Raw genomic sequence first — 15,666 nt, forward strand, 5'->3', positions numbered from 1 at the left:
TTTAGTAGACTTCATGTAATGGGCATCCCAGTATCCATGGGAGGGACTAGTCTTATGGCCAAAGCCTTGGCTTCTCCTTAGAACTTTCTACTTATGTCATTAAAAAGCATCAAGTCTCTCTGCCTCAGACCTGGTTCAACCCTCCTCATGAAGAATCAAGACATCTTCATGTTCCTGGGTGGGATGTTGGCTCAGAAACACAGAGGGCGTCTGGGACAGTCCCCCAGTACGTGGGAAGAGCAAGGAAAAATATTAAAAAGAAAAAAATATATCACTTGCACATGGGGAAGGCAGCAAATCAAGACAATAGGTTAAGGGGAACAGATGAAGTGGGGAGCTCATCACCATAACAGCAAGCCCAACAACTCCGAAAGACGGAATTTTTGTTTTTCTCTTCACCTGTCATTCGTCTTGGTACTGTCACTCTCCTTGCTCCTGTTGGTAGAGAAGTCGTGAGTTCTTCACTCCCACCAGCAAGCTGCCTGGCTCTGGGAAGTGCAGCTGCTAAGGGATGCGGAGAGAATGGGGTCTCCCAGAGGGGTGCTCAGGAGACTCGGGTTCTGTCCTTCCCTCTCCACAGTCAAAGTTGGGAAGCATGTAGCTTGCTCATGAAACGTGAGCATGGCTGTTTGTGCACAAAGGCGTGAGAAAGCCCCCTCTGACATGGAGATAGGGGAATCACAGTTCTGATCCTTAAATAACAGGAAGTTTTGTTTCTGCCCCAGGATACCCCATCATATTCCAACAGAGGAAGTCAAAGAAAGTCGGTAAAGGCAACTTGATGGAAGATTATGGCTTGGGTCTCCTCGAAACAACTAAATTTGGTGCTATCAAAAAGTCAGTGGTGCACCTAAGGGAAATTAAGAAACCTTGCCTAAATGTAAACTCCTCAACTACATGAGCCAAGAAGACACCAATGCCCACCAGCCCTTCATTATACACCCTATCACACTGTGCCAACTTTAGATGGCAATGCTTCATCTAAGTTTTCTTTCTGATACTGCTGGTGACTCAGGTGCTCCCTTGGTTCCAGAGGTCTTCCCAGGATTGTGTCAACATAAAGAAGGATCCATAACACTGTGTCCTGCTAGAGGCGGCAGTGCCCATACCATCCGACTGCCCTCTTGGTTTGGTTTGAATGGCATATGTCCCCTCACCAACACAGACTGCCATCCCCATGGACCAGAGACCTCCCTCAGAAGTGAAGGATGCTCTCTACCTCCAGATATAAAGACTCAGTCACTGGACCTTCCTCCTTCTGCAGGCACACTGACTGTGCCTCCTATTCCCACTTCCATTTGAAGATCTGACCCTACTTCCTTCCATGATGTATCACAAGTGGACACCCCACCTTCTACAGTCAGGGAGGAAGATGGGTTCTTATGATTTTTTTTTGAAGATAGTAACAAAAAAAGGTGCCCACCACTTCCTTATCCTTGAAGATAATCTACAACCAAAGTGAACCTAAAAAGACTATAAAGAAGGAAACAAAAACAGCCTTGGTAACCAGGGGGCAAGATGTACTTCTGCTGCTGAAAGGCTGATCAGCTGGTGAAGTCAACAACACTCAGTCCTTTCCTCCCAGCTTTCTTGTCTACCACCTCCCCCCAGGCCAGTTCCCCAACCACTCCGTCTGAGCTTCACTGTCAACCACTCTATTCCAAGCTGTGAGCTGATAATACAGTAATGTGCCTCCGAACCACACCCCAGGCCTGCCCACACAGGAGAGTTTTATAGGAACTTCTATAAATCATAAGTCCTCCAAAAACTCTAAAGACTTACTTCCCAGGGGAACTACAGAACTCACAAACACCAAACAGGGAGACATTTTGAGCATTCTGAAAAACCAAGCCAAGTGAGAATTTACTTGTTCAGCCAACTCTTGAACCAAGCACCAAACTCATTTTCACATATTTCCCTTGTCAGGCCACGATACCAGAGCAGGAGAAATTCTACCCCTCTCAATAATCATTTCCACCACTTCCAAAGCCAGGCTACACCTTGCCAAGTGTAACCATATTCAAGAACCATCTGCTTTAGCAATACAGGAAGCCACCAGAGAAATATGTTTTAGATAATCCAACAGCTCTGCCAGCCAAGGTGGCTTCTGGGGAGAGAAGGGAGGCTGCTATTTGCCAGCTGTGGTCCCCAAGCTCAGCCGAGCTGAATCCTGTACAATGCACCAAGCAGAACTGGGGCAGAGGCCACGGACTTGGTCAATTGCTGACCCCTTTCCACATACCCAGATTCAGAGTAGTCCCTAGGGCATGACAGCTCAACTTTTGCCTGACTCACCAACACCCCCACCTGAAAAAGAACACACAGAGAGATATAAAAGCTTTATCCTACCTAGTGCCACCGACCAACCACGGCTGTGCACCAGTGCCAGAGGAGGCATGCATTTCATTTAAATTCGGTGAGAAATCTGAACCTGAGCAAACAATATCAACCAAGATGTTCAAACCACCATGGCATCTGGGGATGAGTATGCTTCCAAGATCTAAAGATGTTTTCTTGCCTGAGTCAAGAATTTAATTGATCCCCCTCTCCCCAAGTCAGCTTCCCTGGTGGCTCGAATGGTAAAGAATCTGTCGCAATACACGAGTCCCGAATTGAATCCCTAGGTTAGAAGATCCCCAGGAGAAGGGAATGGCACCCCACTCCAGTATTCTTGCCTGGAGAATCCCATGGACAAAGGAGCCTGGTGGGAGACAGTCCATGGGGTTGCAAAGAGTTGGACATGACTGAGCTACTAACACAGTCAATCTCCCCAAGTCATTACCTTCCCCTATAACCAGAAGTTTTGTTTGGTTGTTTTCACCGACTGGGAGGATGCTGTCGCTTAGTCCCCAACTCATGAATCTCATTGGAAGTGACAGAACTCAGGGATGGTCTCACAAACTGATGTTGTTTCTCAGGCTCCACAAAATGAGCTCTGTCCACTTCCTACTGGACATGGACACTTGTCCCCAGGACCCTAGGAATTAAGCACCCTGCTCCCCAATCCTGCCCATTCAGAACTAGTGCAAGATCTTTTAGCCCAGGCAACAGAGATTTCTAAATTCAGCTATCTGAATCTGCCTACGGTGTTTTGCAGCAAGCACCTCCACGAGAAAAATGACTCCAATTAAGCATAATTATTAGGGTTTAATGGAGCCATTTTTCTACCTCAGTGCCTTTTCTCTATTCCAAGCCCCCCAGTTTTCTTTTTCCCCTTCATTGGGACTCAGCACAGTAAGTTAAAGGTATACATTGGTTGATCTTTATTATACATACAATAACTGTCTTATTAAATTGAAATCAAATGCACATCTAGGAGAAAGTTCACTTTAAGTACCAACTCACAGAAAAATGCTCACAGGCATAAACAATAAGCAAGGCCAGTGTGTTGCTGAGCAACTGAGGGGGTGGGGGGCAGGAATTCAGCTGAAAAGGAAGGGACACAGTTTCCTGAAAGAATGGAGTAAGCTCAGGGGTGCAGATCTTGATGGAAACTGCCCTGACTTCTTGTGGCACCCCCCACCCTAAAACAGGCACTGAGGAGGATGGGAAATCTAATTATCAACTAAATATAATCAAGGACGCTCAGAGAATTCACACACACACACACACACACACACACACGCATACACACAGGCACACATTTTTTTTCCCGGGGAATGTTGAACACTCTGTCAATATATACAAAGCCTTTCCAACTATTATGAATGTTAAAGAGGGTGATGGGGTTGAGTGTATGTGTGTTAAAATGCTGCTGCTTGCTTAGTCTCTAGCCCCCTGGCTCACTGGACTCTTCCCCCTCCCCTCTCCCTCCTCCTCTTCCTAGGACAAGACGAGTGCTCTCAGCCTCAGCAATGTGGCGGGCGTGTTCTACATCCTGATCGGAGGACTTGGACTCGCCATGCTGGTTGCCTTAATTGAGTTCTGCTACAAATCGCGTAGCGAATCCAAGCGGATGAAGGTGGCATCGTCTTCCCAGGCCTTTTTCCTAACCTGTTCTGTGATACAGCTGGGTTTCCTGGGAGTCCCTTTTGCTAGAAAGGGTGGGGAGTGATGGGAGGTGGAGGTCAGTCCAAGGCAGAGGATGACGAGAGCCAGGTTATGAGGAAGGTGGCAGGGAAAGAGGCAGCGGTGAGAGAGAAAGGAAGATGTTGGCATGTGTCAGGGTAAATACAAGGCCCGAGAAAACAAATGCATCAGCCAGTGATGGGGGGGGGGTGGTGAGACAAAAAGTTAGGGGTTGAGTGGACACTCAAGGCGGTGAGAGGCAAGAGGGACTGCCTCACAGTCACTCTCGGTAGTGACTCTCTGAGGTCATGTTAACTGAAGTGTAGCTCCAAAACAGCAGAGGGGGCGTCTTCCCTCTGCAAGGTGGATGATCTTGCCATGCCGGGTGAGGTAGGTCTATTCTTGGCCATCACACTGTAAGATGGACTTTGGCAGAGAGGATCATGCCCAGAGAATGGTAAGCACATTAACTGATGACCCCAAACCACATCAAACATAGTGAAGGCAGCTAACTCAAAAAGAGAAGAAATATAGAAGTTATGAGAGCTGCCTGTAAAACCATGAAGAATTCTTTGGAGTGAAAGAAAACAGATCAGTTTTGTGGAGTCCCAAAGTATACAAGAACTAATGATTAAAAGTTAGGGAGAACAGACGTGAACACAGTAAGGGAGATCTACTTTTCTTTCAGAGCTATCCCAAAATGGGATGGATTGTGCCAGTAAACAACACACAGCCCATCACTGGAGGCATACATGTAGAGGCTGAATAATTCCTGACAAATGTATAGATTCAAAGTATCCAATGGGAGTCTGGACTAAATGACCATCAAGGCCCCTCACTTGTCATCATTTAGCTTCAATAAGAAAATATTTTGGGAAGGAAATGTTATTCATGTGAGCAATACCATAAGCAAGACATCATGAGGGGGCAAAGAGGACTAAGATACTATCTGTAACCTTCAGCATTTTTAACAATCTACTCAGAGACCCAAACTGTGGCATAGATAGGAAGACCTATAGGGATATATAGGAGGGAGAAAATAGAGAAGGCTTCCGGGAAGAACCAGAGATTAAGAGGAAGGACAAGTGGAATTCAAACCAACAGAAGTGGCAAGAAGCACAGTCATTCTGAGCAATGTACCCTAGGCTGTTACTTTGACTTGAGTAGACTAACAGGACTCATTGATAGAATTTTCTCTCCCAGAATGTCCCCTAAGAAGCCCTTTTTCCAACATGCGATCGCTCCCAGACTCAGCATACCCACTGTTGGATCACAGCCATAGCCTCCCACCAACTCTTCCTGCCTTAGGCACCCACCCTACATATACCTCCAGGTCCCTCTCAGAGAAGACATTGCTGGACATTTGCTTCCCCTGTTTGGAAACTCTGTACTCAGTTCTGTACACAGGGAGTGGGAGTCGAGAGCAGAGGGCCTTCTGTCCTGGCATTCAACATTTCCACATCATAGTTCTAGCCTACTTTCCCCTCCCCAGGCAATCTGCTCTCCTTACATGCTCCATACTCCAGCCACCCACCTCATGCTTTCCGTGTGTACCCACCCATGTGCCTTGATGCAAGTCAATCCCTCTCTCTGACTTCTGTCACATAATTAGTAGCTCAGCTGCATCCAACTCTTTGCAACCCCATGCGCTATAGCCTTCCAGGCTCCTCTGTCCAGGCAAGAATACTAGAGTGGGAAGACAATCTCTTCTCCAGGGGATCTTCCCGATTCAGGGATTGAACCCAGGTCTCCCGCATTGCAAGCAGATTCTTTACCATCTGAGCCACTAGGGAAACCTCAAAGTCAACTTCCCAAGATATACACATGGAGTAATTAAGGGATGGTAGTGTGATAGTACTTGGTAAGGGACCTAGGAATACCTCCATCTCACCCTTGACCAGTTCATCCAAGTTCAGGTCCTCTCAGAAAGGACAAAGCAACAGCAAAAGTACAAACCTCAGATTCTAAATCCAGTGTAGACCTCCAAGGAGCTTGGCTGGACACAACAAGGTCTCCTAGAACCTGAAGGGCTGTCTTTGCCCACCCCATTCAAAACATAAGCCTAAAGACTCTCTTATCTTACCCTTCAAAAGTGTGGAAAGGTTACTCCAGAGGCAGTAAGTGGAACAGGAGAAGACCTAGGTGAGCACAACCTTTACAAGCCCCCCAAAACCTTCCCCATGGGCCATAACTAAAACCAGGCTCCCAGGATTGGCCCAGTACTCACTGAGGGAACTCCCCTCAAACATAGTGCAGCAAGGCTCTGGAGACTGAATGTCTGAGCACAAATCTTGCCTGCTCTGCACATTAACTGAGTCATCCTGAACGAGTTTCAATAGCTCTCTGATCCTCCTGTTAATAAAATGGGGCTAGTGGTAGTTCATTTGGGTTTTTCAGTAACATCATATGGAAAACCTAAACAAACCTTTGGCCAACCCAATATACACCTTAGAAAAATTGTTGTGGATTATATGAAAAAGTGGGTATAAAGGCTCTGCAAAATGCCTGGGCCATAGTAAGCTCAAAGTAAATAATAATTACTAGAATTATATTATTATAAAGAATTATATTATTATTATAAAGAATTATATTATTAACTTGGAGAAGGCAATGGCACCCCACTCTAGTACTCTTGCCTGGAAACTCCCATGGATGGAAGAGCCTGGTAGGCTGCAGTCCATGGGGTCACTAAGTCGGACATGACTGAGCAACTTCACTTTCACCTTTCGCTTTCATGCATTGGAGAAGGAAATGGCAACCCACTCCAGTGTTCTTGCCTGGAGAATCCCAGGGACTGCGGAGCCTGGTGGGCTGCCATCTATGGGGTCACACAGAGTCGGACACGACTGAAGTGACTTAGCAATAGCAATATTATTAACTAGAATTATATTATTAGTGGCCAGCTACAGCCTCCTTAAGACTCATTCCATAGCCCCTACTTACATGTCCTAGGGTTTTTAAAGCCATAGAGATTGTGAGTTTCCCAAGGTAAGAAGCTGCATCTGGTTTCTCTTTGGACATCCCACACACATAGGGTAAGCGCTAGTTAGATTAATGTGGGTTTGTATCCAGAGAAAATCTCCTGGAGGATAAGGTGAGGCAATGGAAGGAGCTGCTGTTAGGTAAAGCAAACACAACCCTCAAAACCACTCAGCCAGGAAGCACACATATCACCTGATGTCCTTTTGGCCCCATCATGAGATCTGAAGAGACCAGATGTGTCCAAGCAGGACTGGACTTCCAGCCCTTCCTATGGGATGACCATATCCTACTAATCACGGTCAGCGCCAGGTGGTGGTACCAGGGTGGCTAACAACAAAGATCCTCTTAAACCTGTATAACATTGACCTTCACCACTGAAGTCACAGCATGCAAGTAAAGACAAGAATTCTTAAGAAAGTCAACTGAGTCATACCATAACTCCTGGGAGACATTCTCTCCCTTCCCTTTCTAAGGAAGATATCAAATTTCTCAGGAGCCAACATCAAGATCTCTTAGAATCATTAATGCAAGCTGTTCCATCACAATCTTCTATAGTTAATTCCACCAGTTGGCATGATTTCTGCCCAACACAGTGAGACTCCTAATAGAATATTTAATCTTCTACCTGCAGAAAAGATGCCTTTATGGGCCTTAAGAGTCAACCCAGTCCTTAATTTTCAGAGCTCCATCAACCCCTCTCTTATCCAAAGGAGATAAATGAACACATTCTGCTTGCCTCTCAGATTTTGCTGCTTTGCAGTTCTCTTTATCATTCTGTACTTTGCCTGCTCCAAAGGCAGATTAGCTCTTTTCAAAAGTGCAGCCTCCACCTTCGCACAGAGGACTGCATTGACAGTGTCCAAGGCCTTTGGCAAGAACCTTCCCTCTTGTTTCTTCCCTTAACTACAGTATGTGGCCAACCCTTAAGACCTTGAGCCCCTAAACCTAGTTCACAATCAGCCTCCTATTTGTCAGTGTTTAAGGAGCCCTTCCCCACCCTGCATGAAAAAGAGAGGAAAGAGAAGAGGGTGCATGAAAGGAGAAAGAAAGAAGGGAGGAAAAAAGGAAAAATACCTTTTTAGTAACTTCCCTGTTCAAAGTGCTTACTATACATTTTCATTAACCCTGTGCTTGCAGTTCTACAGATGAAGAAATAGGGGGTCAGAGAAGTTAAGTAGTTTTTCCAACAAACTCAGAGCTGGTGGAACAGGAATGAGATCTCCAACTTGGCTTCTGCAAAGCCTGGGTTCTTGGTACCAGCCAAGTCACTCGTCATCAATTTCTCTCTCCACCCCAACCTCAGGGCCACAGATAATTTTTATTACCTACTAGGTCCCATCAAAACCCCATCCACAGTACACAGAAATAAGATAGAGTCCTTCTCCTTAGGTTTCTCTGATCGAGTCATTCAGGCCATCGATGGGACGTGACCCTTGGCTTGTGCCTTACTGAAACCCTTTCCCCTTTGACGTCATGTGAGCAGGACACAGAGCAAGAGTCACAGGGACGGTGGGAAGGCGCCTGGCAGGCAGTCCTTCTACAAAGCCGTATGGAGCACCACTGCCTGCTAGGCATCACTCAGCCCTCAGGATCCAGTCAGGAGCAAGCCAGACACAGTTTCTGCTCTCAGGAAACTGAGAGTTTAATTGGCAGACAGAAAATAAGCAAATGTGTAATATATGTTCAATGAGTGTTTAAAGATGAATGCTCACAGCAGTCAAGTCCTGATCAGGGAATGGCATCAGGGGCAGGACAAGAGGCTTCCCTGAAACAGTGATGGTGAACAGACTTGAGGCAGAGAAGGAATTAACCAGGGCACAATGGTTGTCACCAAAGGAGGCACAAGTATCACAGACCCAAAAATCAGAACTCTTGCCCAGACATAAGAGGAAGGCCAGGGAGACTGGGCACAGGAAGACTGATGAGAAAGGAGAGCAAAGAAGAGCTGGGGGCTCAGAGAGGGACTTCAGGCAACACCAACATTTCAGCTTAATTGAAACTGTCCCACAGTAAAAAAAATTTCAAATCCAAGACACTCCAAATTGAACAAACTCTCAGACACCCTGTACCTCCCCTCTGCCTGGGAAAACAGATAGAAACCTGAGCCCTTAACTGATATTAAGGCTAACCAGGGTCTTTATTATCTACCACATTGTTCCCCCCCCCCAAAAAATAATTCCCAGCTGCTCCCACCCCCTGGAGAGCACTGACTTTTCATAACTGTAGTGGCTGTGCTGACACGGGCTGTGTTGAAGCCACAGCCATCAAGGCTTTGCATGTTTCCCTGGAATTAATGAGCAGCTGAGGTACATGGTCAGGCATGGGTGCCGGGGCTCAGGGGGCAGTGCATCCTCCACAGCAGGTGGTCCCTCTGACTCCAAGGCATCACCGAAGGCTGAGCTTTTACTAGGGTGTTCTATGATGTGCAGAGGCTGGGCAGACTTTTCTTACAAAAGCAAGTAGCTAAAAAGTTAGGGTGTCATCACTGTTAGATAAATGAGTTTCTGAAGCAGCAACTCCGGGACTTTGAGGCTAAACTTTTCACTCCCCCTTTTCTCCCTGAGTATCTGTTTCAGAAACAACTACTTATGAGGATGAACTTGATGAATGGCTGGCATGTCAAGGATGGACAGGGGAGAACCACTGTTCCCAGAGGCAAGGGGAGAGATGACGTCAGCTTCCAACTGTTATCTACCAGGGGGAGGAGGCCCCACAGGCAGGGGGTTGTTCACTTTGACCCTAGGTCACAGATAACTAACTTGAAGCAAGTCAGTGACAAGTCCTCAATTGCTCTGTAAAGTGAAATCAACTAAGACCAGTGTGTTTCCACCTTATTTGCATATTAGAATAACCTGGGGCGGGGTTGAAACTCTAGACGTCCAGGCCACACACCACACCTATTAAGTCAGCATCCCTGAGGTAGGTCTCAGACATCAGTGTTTCTTCTTCCGAAACCCCTAGAACCTGCAGCCAAGTTTGAGACCTAGTGAAATGGTCATTTTTAGCAGTGCTTCCCACTCCCATTTTGACTCTATTCATCCCTTCTCCTGAGATTAGAAAGGAAACCAGTAAGCAGGTAACCCCCACCATCAACAGGAGTATGGAGTCACTGACCTCTGAGAACCCCTCAGCTTTCATGAAAACCAATCCTGAATGACTTAAAGAGTTCTAGCTACATGCCTGGCTCAGTTACCTCAGACTCATAGGCACCAATACTGATTATGCCACTAGCCTTCTCCTTTAAAATAAATGTGTCAAGTACCACTGACTTCTGTAGGATATTATGGAAATATGTGAGACCTTTTGAGAAACAAAGCCCAGGGTGATCTGTGTGAACTTTAAACTTTTTGTTTTAATTAAAGGAGTGTGGCAGAGAAAACTCATAGAAGATAGACATCCCATGCCAATTCATAGAAGGTTCCACACTGCCCCCACACACAAATAAGAAGTTCTTCTCAACAATTTAAAAGTGAGAACAAGTCACCATGAATTCTTCCTGTTTTCTTTTTACCTTTCCCCCATAGAGCAGCACAGAGGTGTTGATGTGACCTTGACTTAGAAGGATGCTCTCTAGATCACACTTCCTCTCCAGTGCAGGCAGAATGTAAATACACCATGTCCAGGAGTGTGAAGAGGAGACAGAACCCTGTGGGTGGAGCATCATATGGGGCAGATCTGTCTGAATCATGGAATTTTTTCTAAAAGAAAAACTATTTTAAAACACTGTCAGAATTACCAGTAATAAGAGGATCCTCCTGAAGCACAGTGTAGCAGAAGGAATAACAACTGGGTCAAAACTGCCCTGTTTATGTCCATGAGGCCACAGGAGATGGACTTACTTCTCTGATCACTAGAATCATGCCAATATGCAAAGGGGGAAGCCATCAACATTTTAAGACTGGCCCTATGTGTTTGGCTTTCCTAAGACACATTCCAAGATATCTACTGGGCCTCTAACGACATGCTGGGCATGCTGGCAGGCAGTCAAGGATTGAGAAGACACAGCCCTTGTCCTTCTCTAGACAGTTAGCTCTCTTAAAGAAGACAGAAGTTACATACCTGAAGCAGAAGCATTGCAAGCAAGTGTATAATGTATGAGAACTGGCGAGGATGGGGGGCAGGACACGCTGAGACAGTCTAAGACAACCTCAAAGAGGCAGGAACAAATTGAGTCTTGAAGGATGGATAGACTGGCCTTACAGAAAGGAACCTCTAAACTCATAGACAATTTTTCGTGTTGATTTTCACCAAGAAACTAAGCCCTACCTCAAATTTTCTATGGGTATCTTTTAATGGGAAGTTGGAGGTGACAGGAAGAGGGTTTGGATTTCTGGTCATGAAATTTCATTCTCCAAAGGAACTCCTTTCATTCCAAAGGAACAAGAACACCTCCTCAGGTCTAATAGGATATGATTATAATCACAGATTCTGGTCTTGATCATTTTGTCTAATTCACCTCATCCTGGGGTGATCACTGGAGCTCTTTTGACATCTAGAATTCCAACATTCCAGAAGTCACAATCTTTCACAAATCAGTAGCACCAATCTGATGTGTCAGGGTAGAAGTACAGGTTATCTGCGCTAATGGGAAGTGGATGACAGATAATGATCTTTGGAATTCATTTTCATTTTTTTTTAGCACAGTCTTTTTTTCCCATTATATTATGCATACCGTATTAGTCAAACAAGTCCTATGTTCTCTTAACACACACTGCTAGAGACAGGATGACATTTTTTTCCAGAAGTAATCATAAGCAGTTTTAAATTTTCACCCAACAGTGATATACCATCAATTAAGTGTAACATTTCAGCTCAGTTTTTCATGCAGTATAGAACCATTCTCTCTAATACACTTTGACAAACATGGAGATTTCAAAGGTCTAGAGAGATAGCTATGCACAAAGTCACATAACAAGTTGATGTCAGAATTAGGACTAAAACCCAAGTTTCCTAAACCCCATTTCCAGAGCAGTTCTACTTGGTCATGTTGCTACATTTATTATCATCAGTACTACCATGGAAGCATTGTACCTTTAGAAATCACAGAAGGTGAAGGATCTTAGAGATCACCCAATCCAGCACATCTCGTTAAACTTAGAGAACATGAGGTCCAGAGAGGTAATCAGACTAGTTCATAGCCGGGTAACAGTTCTGTGAGTTCACAGGAAGTCAGGTAGCATTACAGATTAGGAAACAAGCTGGGTAGGGAGGAGAGTTGGAGTGACATTTTAAGCCCAGTGTTGACTCATTCTCCTCGCCAGTCATTGCCAAGGACCTGGGGAAGAACCCCCGGTCCTCCTGAAAAGGGTTTCTGTTTGATCCCACAGCAATCCATCAATGAAGCCATACGGACATCGACGCTCCCCCGAAACAGTGGGGCAGGAGCCAGCGGTGCCGGGAGTGGGGAGAACGGCCGGGTGGTCAGCCATGACTTCCCCAAGTCCATGCAATCGATCCCCTGCATGAGCCACAGTTCAGGAATGCCCTTGGGAGCCACTGGATTGTAACTGGAGCAGATGGAGACCCCCTCGGGGAGTATGCCCAGGCTCCCCCAGTTCCATCCCACACCCTTCAGTGCCAAAAACAACAAAATGAAACAAAACCGCCACCAACCACCAGGACCACGAGGAGGAGGATTCAACAGATTTTCCTGAAGAATCAAGAAACCATTTTGCGGCCTCTTCTCCTTTTTCGATGTTCTTTTGCCCTTTTCCATTGGCTAAGTGAGGATGACAAATAACACTGTATGGCAATAAGGGGAGAAAAACCCTGTCACATAGAGCCTGTGTCACTGGAGCACTAATGAGGAAAATGTACTGCTTTCTTTTAATTCAGTTGTTCATGTGTCTTAGTGTGTGCACTGTTTTTTTTCTTACTAATATCCATGGTTTGCAGGTTCTGTTAGATCCCTTCCTTTTCCTTCTTACTCCCAACTCCCTACCCATCCTACTTTAGTTTTCAGATTGGAGATTCAAGATTCGTTCCACCTGACAAGCAAGCAAAAGGAAAACAGCAATCTTCAAATGAATTCATCATGGGAGCTCTCCAAATCCCCTCCACACCTCGGCCCCAAGCCATGGATGGAGACCGACATTGCCGGAGGAGTGGGCTGCCTCTCCACACAAGGCACTGCCCAGGCACTGACTTAGTTAAAAACACATGTGAAGCAACTCAGACCCTGGGTGGCAAAGAAGCTGTAAAGGCAGACATGCAGTTGGAAGAAGACTCATGAAGTTATTGCTGGAGACTCAGATAAAGCTTCTTGGAACGTGTAACAGCCATCTCACAGGCCTTAGGTGGAACAGTATGCTTTGTCATAGAGTCACGCTCAGCCCGGAGGAGTATGTCCTTCTGCTATGCTCAAGCCCAATGGCATTCTGGTGGCTGAAGGGCAACTGGCCTCCTAAACCAAGTTGAGCCTTGGGAATAGCTGGCATCCAGGAAACTCTCATCCCTGATTCTCACTTTTCATTTGATAGTCCTCTGCAGCAACCCCATTGTAGAGTAGACTCTTTCTCCTTGGAGCCTCTGATGTGGGGGAAATAAAAAGAAGGAAAAAAAAAAATATGATGGAAGAACTTTGGAAAAGGAAGCTTCATCCAAGCCCACAAGCAATAGAACTTTCTATAGTGTGCCCTGTCCTAAGACTGAGAGACCAAGTGTGAAGTTTAGGGTTTTAGTGACCTGGAGAACTTGAGTTTTTATGTCCGTGTATGAGTGTTATTGTATCAGGTGGTCAGATGAACTGTCATCTTTAGAAAGTGAAATGCCCAAGGCTGAATGATTTGAAGGATAGGGAGATGGAGTAGGTTGATAACAACACTGGGAGACCTTAAGATCCCTGATCCCAACTTGTAACTTGAAGAGGCCAACCTTCCCCCGGCTAAGACAGAATGAGAACGTTGTAATCCAATGACTAGAGTCATTGGATTGTGCCCACAATGTGAAACTAAAACAAGATTGGAGAAGTGACAGGGTTCATGGAGAGAAGCCTAGGCTGACTACAACTTTGGTTGGGGTCTTGGCACATGGCTTTCTTGGAGATCCCAACTCTCATTCTCGGTGCAGTCAGCTTCCCTCTCTCCAGCACCTCTCTCCTAGGTGCATGATTCATCACCTAGAGTGTGCCGTGTGTCATCAGCATTTACTGAAAACCATATTCTGGCTTGTTCCCTCACCCCCTAACTTCTATCCAATCTTCTCTGCTAGGGATTATCATCAGCAATGGACAAACTAAAGGTTTTGGAGCCTACCTCCAAGTAGATGCTGCATGACTGGCTTCATACGTGGATTCTCTCCATGGACCCCCACCATCTGTATGTCTCTTCCATCCTCCTTTCATCAGCCATAGCAAAGAACCATCCCCAAATCAAACGCTTTGCCCTCTCAATTCAAGTGTCGTTCAGTCTCTCCTATGTCAATGTGGGCATGGTATGTGAAGCAGGATCTCGATAAGGACTGTCACCTTTTGATACTGCCCAGCTGCTGTCCTCCTCATCCATTGCCCTCCCACCAGATTTTCCCTAACCCTTAGCCTACCACTGCAGAATCTGATATGACCCACCTTTGTGGAGTCTGCATTTCAGAGGAGTTCAAAATAACCCTCTACAATCAACATGCTTCAAAAATATTTTTTCTTTGGCCTGGTAAGATGCCTCTTCAGCCACTGAGTTCACCAGTAACATGAGCTGATAATAACAGATCAGCTATGCTAGAAATGAGTGTGTATGCTATGCAGGGGTCCAAGACTCCAGCAGAAGATGTTTTTCATTGACAGAGGGGTGACGGGGAAAACAAAAGTAAGAAAAAAGTTAACTTGTATTATGTATTTTTACTACACTTTTCTTAAAAATAGAGGAATGGGAAAACTGAAGGAGACTGACATTTTTCTCAACAGGAATCCATACTTAACAGTTCTGGCTTTCATTAAATTTTGCTCTTTGGTACCTGGGCCTTTTATTTAACATCTCTCTTTGTTTTAACTCTCTTGGCAGATGTGTGAAAGGATTTTTGCTTGATCAAACACTAAATATTTTTCTTGGTTCCTGTTTTTCTTTCAAATAGACAGGTTTTTTTTCTTTTGGTATTTGCATAAAATGAAAATATCACCAAGAATTAAATCACTGTGGATCCATTATCTACTTTTCATATTTGTCCATTCCATTTTTGTGCCATTTCTGAAGCCAGAGCACTAAACTATGTTATTTCCTTATTGTTAAGCCTAAGTTCAGTGCATTTTCAATGGTGACCAATACTCCTGCCTCAAGAACAGTTCTTCAAACAAAGTCATTGCAGATGAACTAGATCACTGTGGTTTATTCACCCAAATGAGCAAACAACAACAAAAAGACAGAATGGTACTGGTTTTCAAGGTTATGGTTCCAATTGCATAAGCAGCAGGGTTTAACTTGCAGTGGTCACAGCACCGCTAGGGAACTGGATGGTTCACACGGAATGTCTTCCAGGCATCCCCCCAGTTGCAGTCCAGGTATACCTATGATGTACAGAGTCACAACTGAAACCAAATCTAGATCAGACTTATAAAGAGACGATTGTGGTCCTCAGACCACCAGACCCCTCTTCTTGCCTGAAAGTTATTCTTTCACTCGAGCAAGATGGACTCTGTAAAGGACTTGACATTTTTTGACACGTAAATAGCAATGATTAAGAACAGCT

The 15,666-nt window shown here is 45.3% G+C and overlaps 1 protein-coding gene across 7 annotated transcripts in view; it reads left to right on the forward strand.

The window, feature by feature from the left end:
• Positions 1-15,127, forward strand: part of GRIA1 (glutamate ionotropic receptor AMPA type subunit 1) — a 355,517-nt gene extending 340,390 nt beyond the window's left edge. For all 7 annotated transcript variants that reach the window (XM_069589980.1, XM_069589979.1, XM_069589983.1 and 4 more), the window contains 2 exons: positions 3,827-3,961; positions 12,297-15,127. In XM_069589980.1, the coding sequence (XP_069446081.1) occupies positions 3,827-3,961; positions 12,297-12,497 (336 nt within the window). In that variant the 3' untranslated portion in view covers positions 12,498-15,127. The remainder of the gene's footprint in view (positions 1-3,826; positions 3,962-12,296) is intronic.
• The last annotated feature ends 539 nt before the right edge of the window (positions 15,128-15,666 follow it).

Source organism: Ovis canadensis, chromosome 5 (genome assembly GCF_042477335.2).
Source record: "Ovis canadensis isolate MfBH-ARS-UI-01 breed Bighorn chromosome 5, ARS-UI_OviCan_v2, whole genome shotgun sequence".
NCBI lineage: Eukaryota > Metazoa > Chordata > Mammalia > Artiodactyla > Bovidae > Ovis > Ovis canadensis.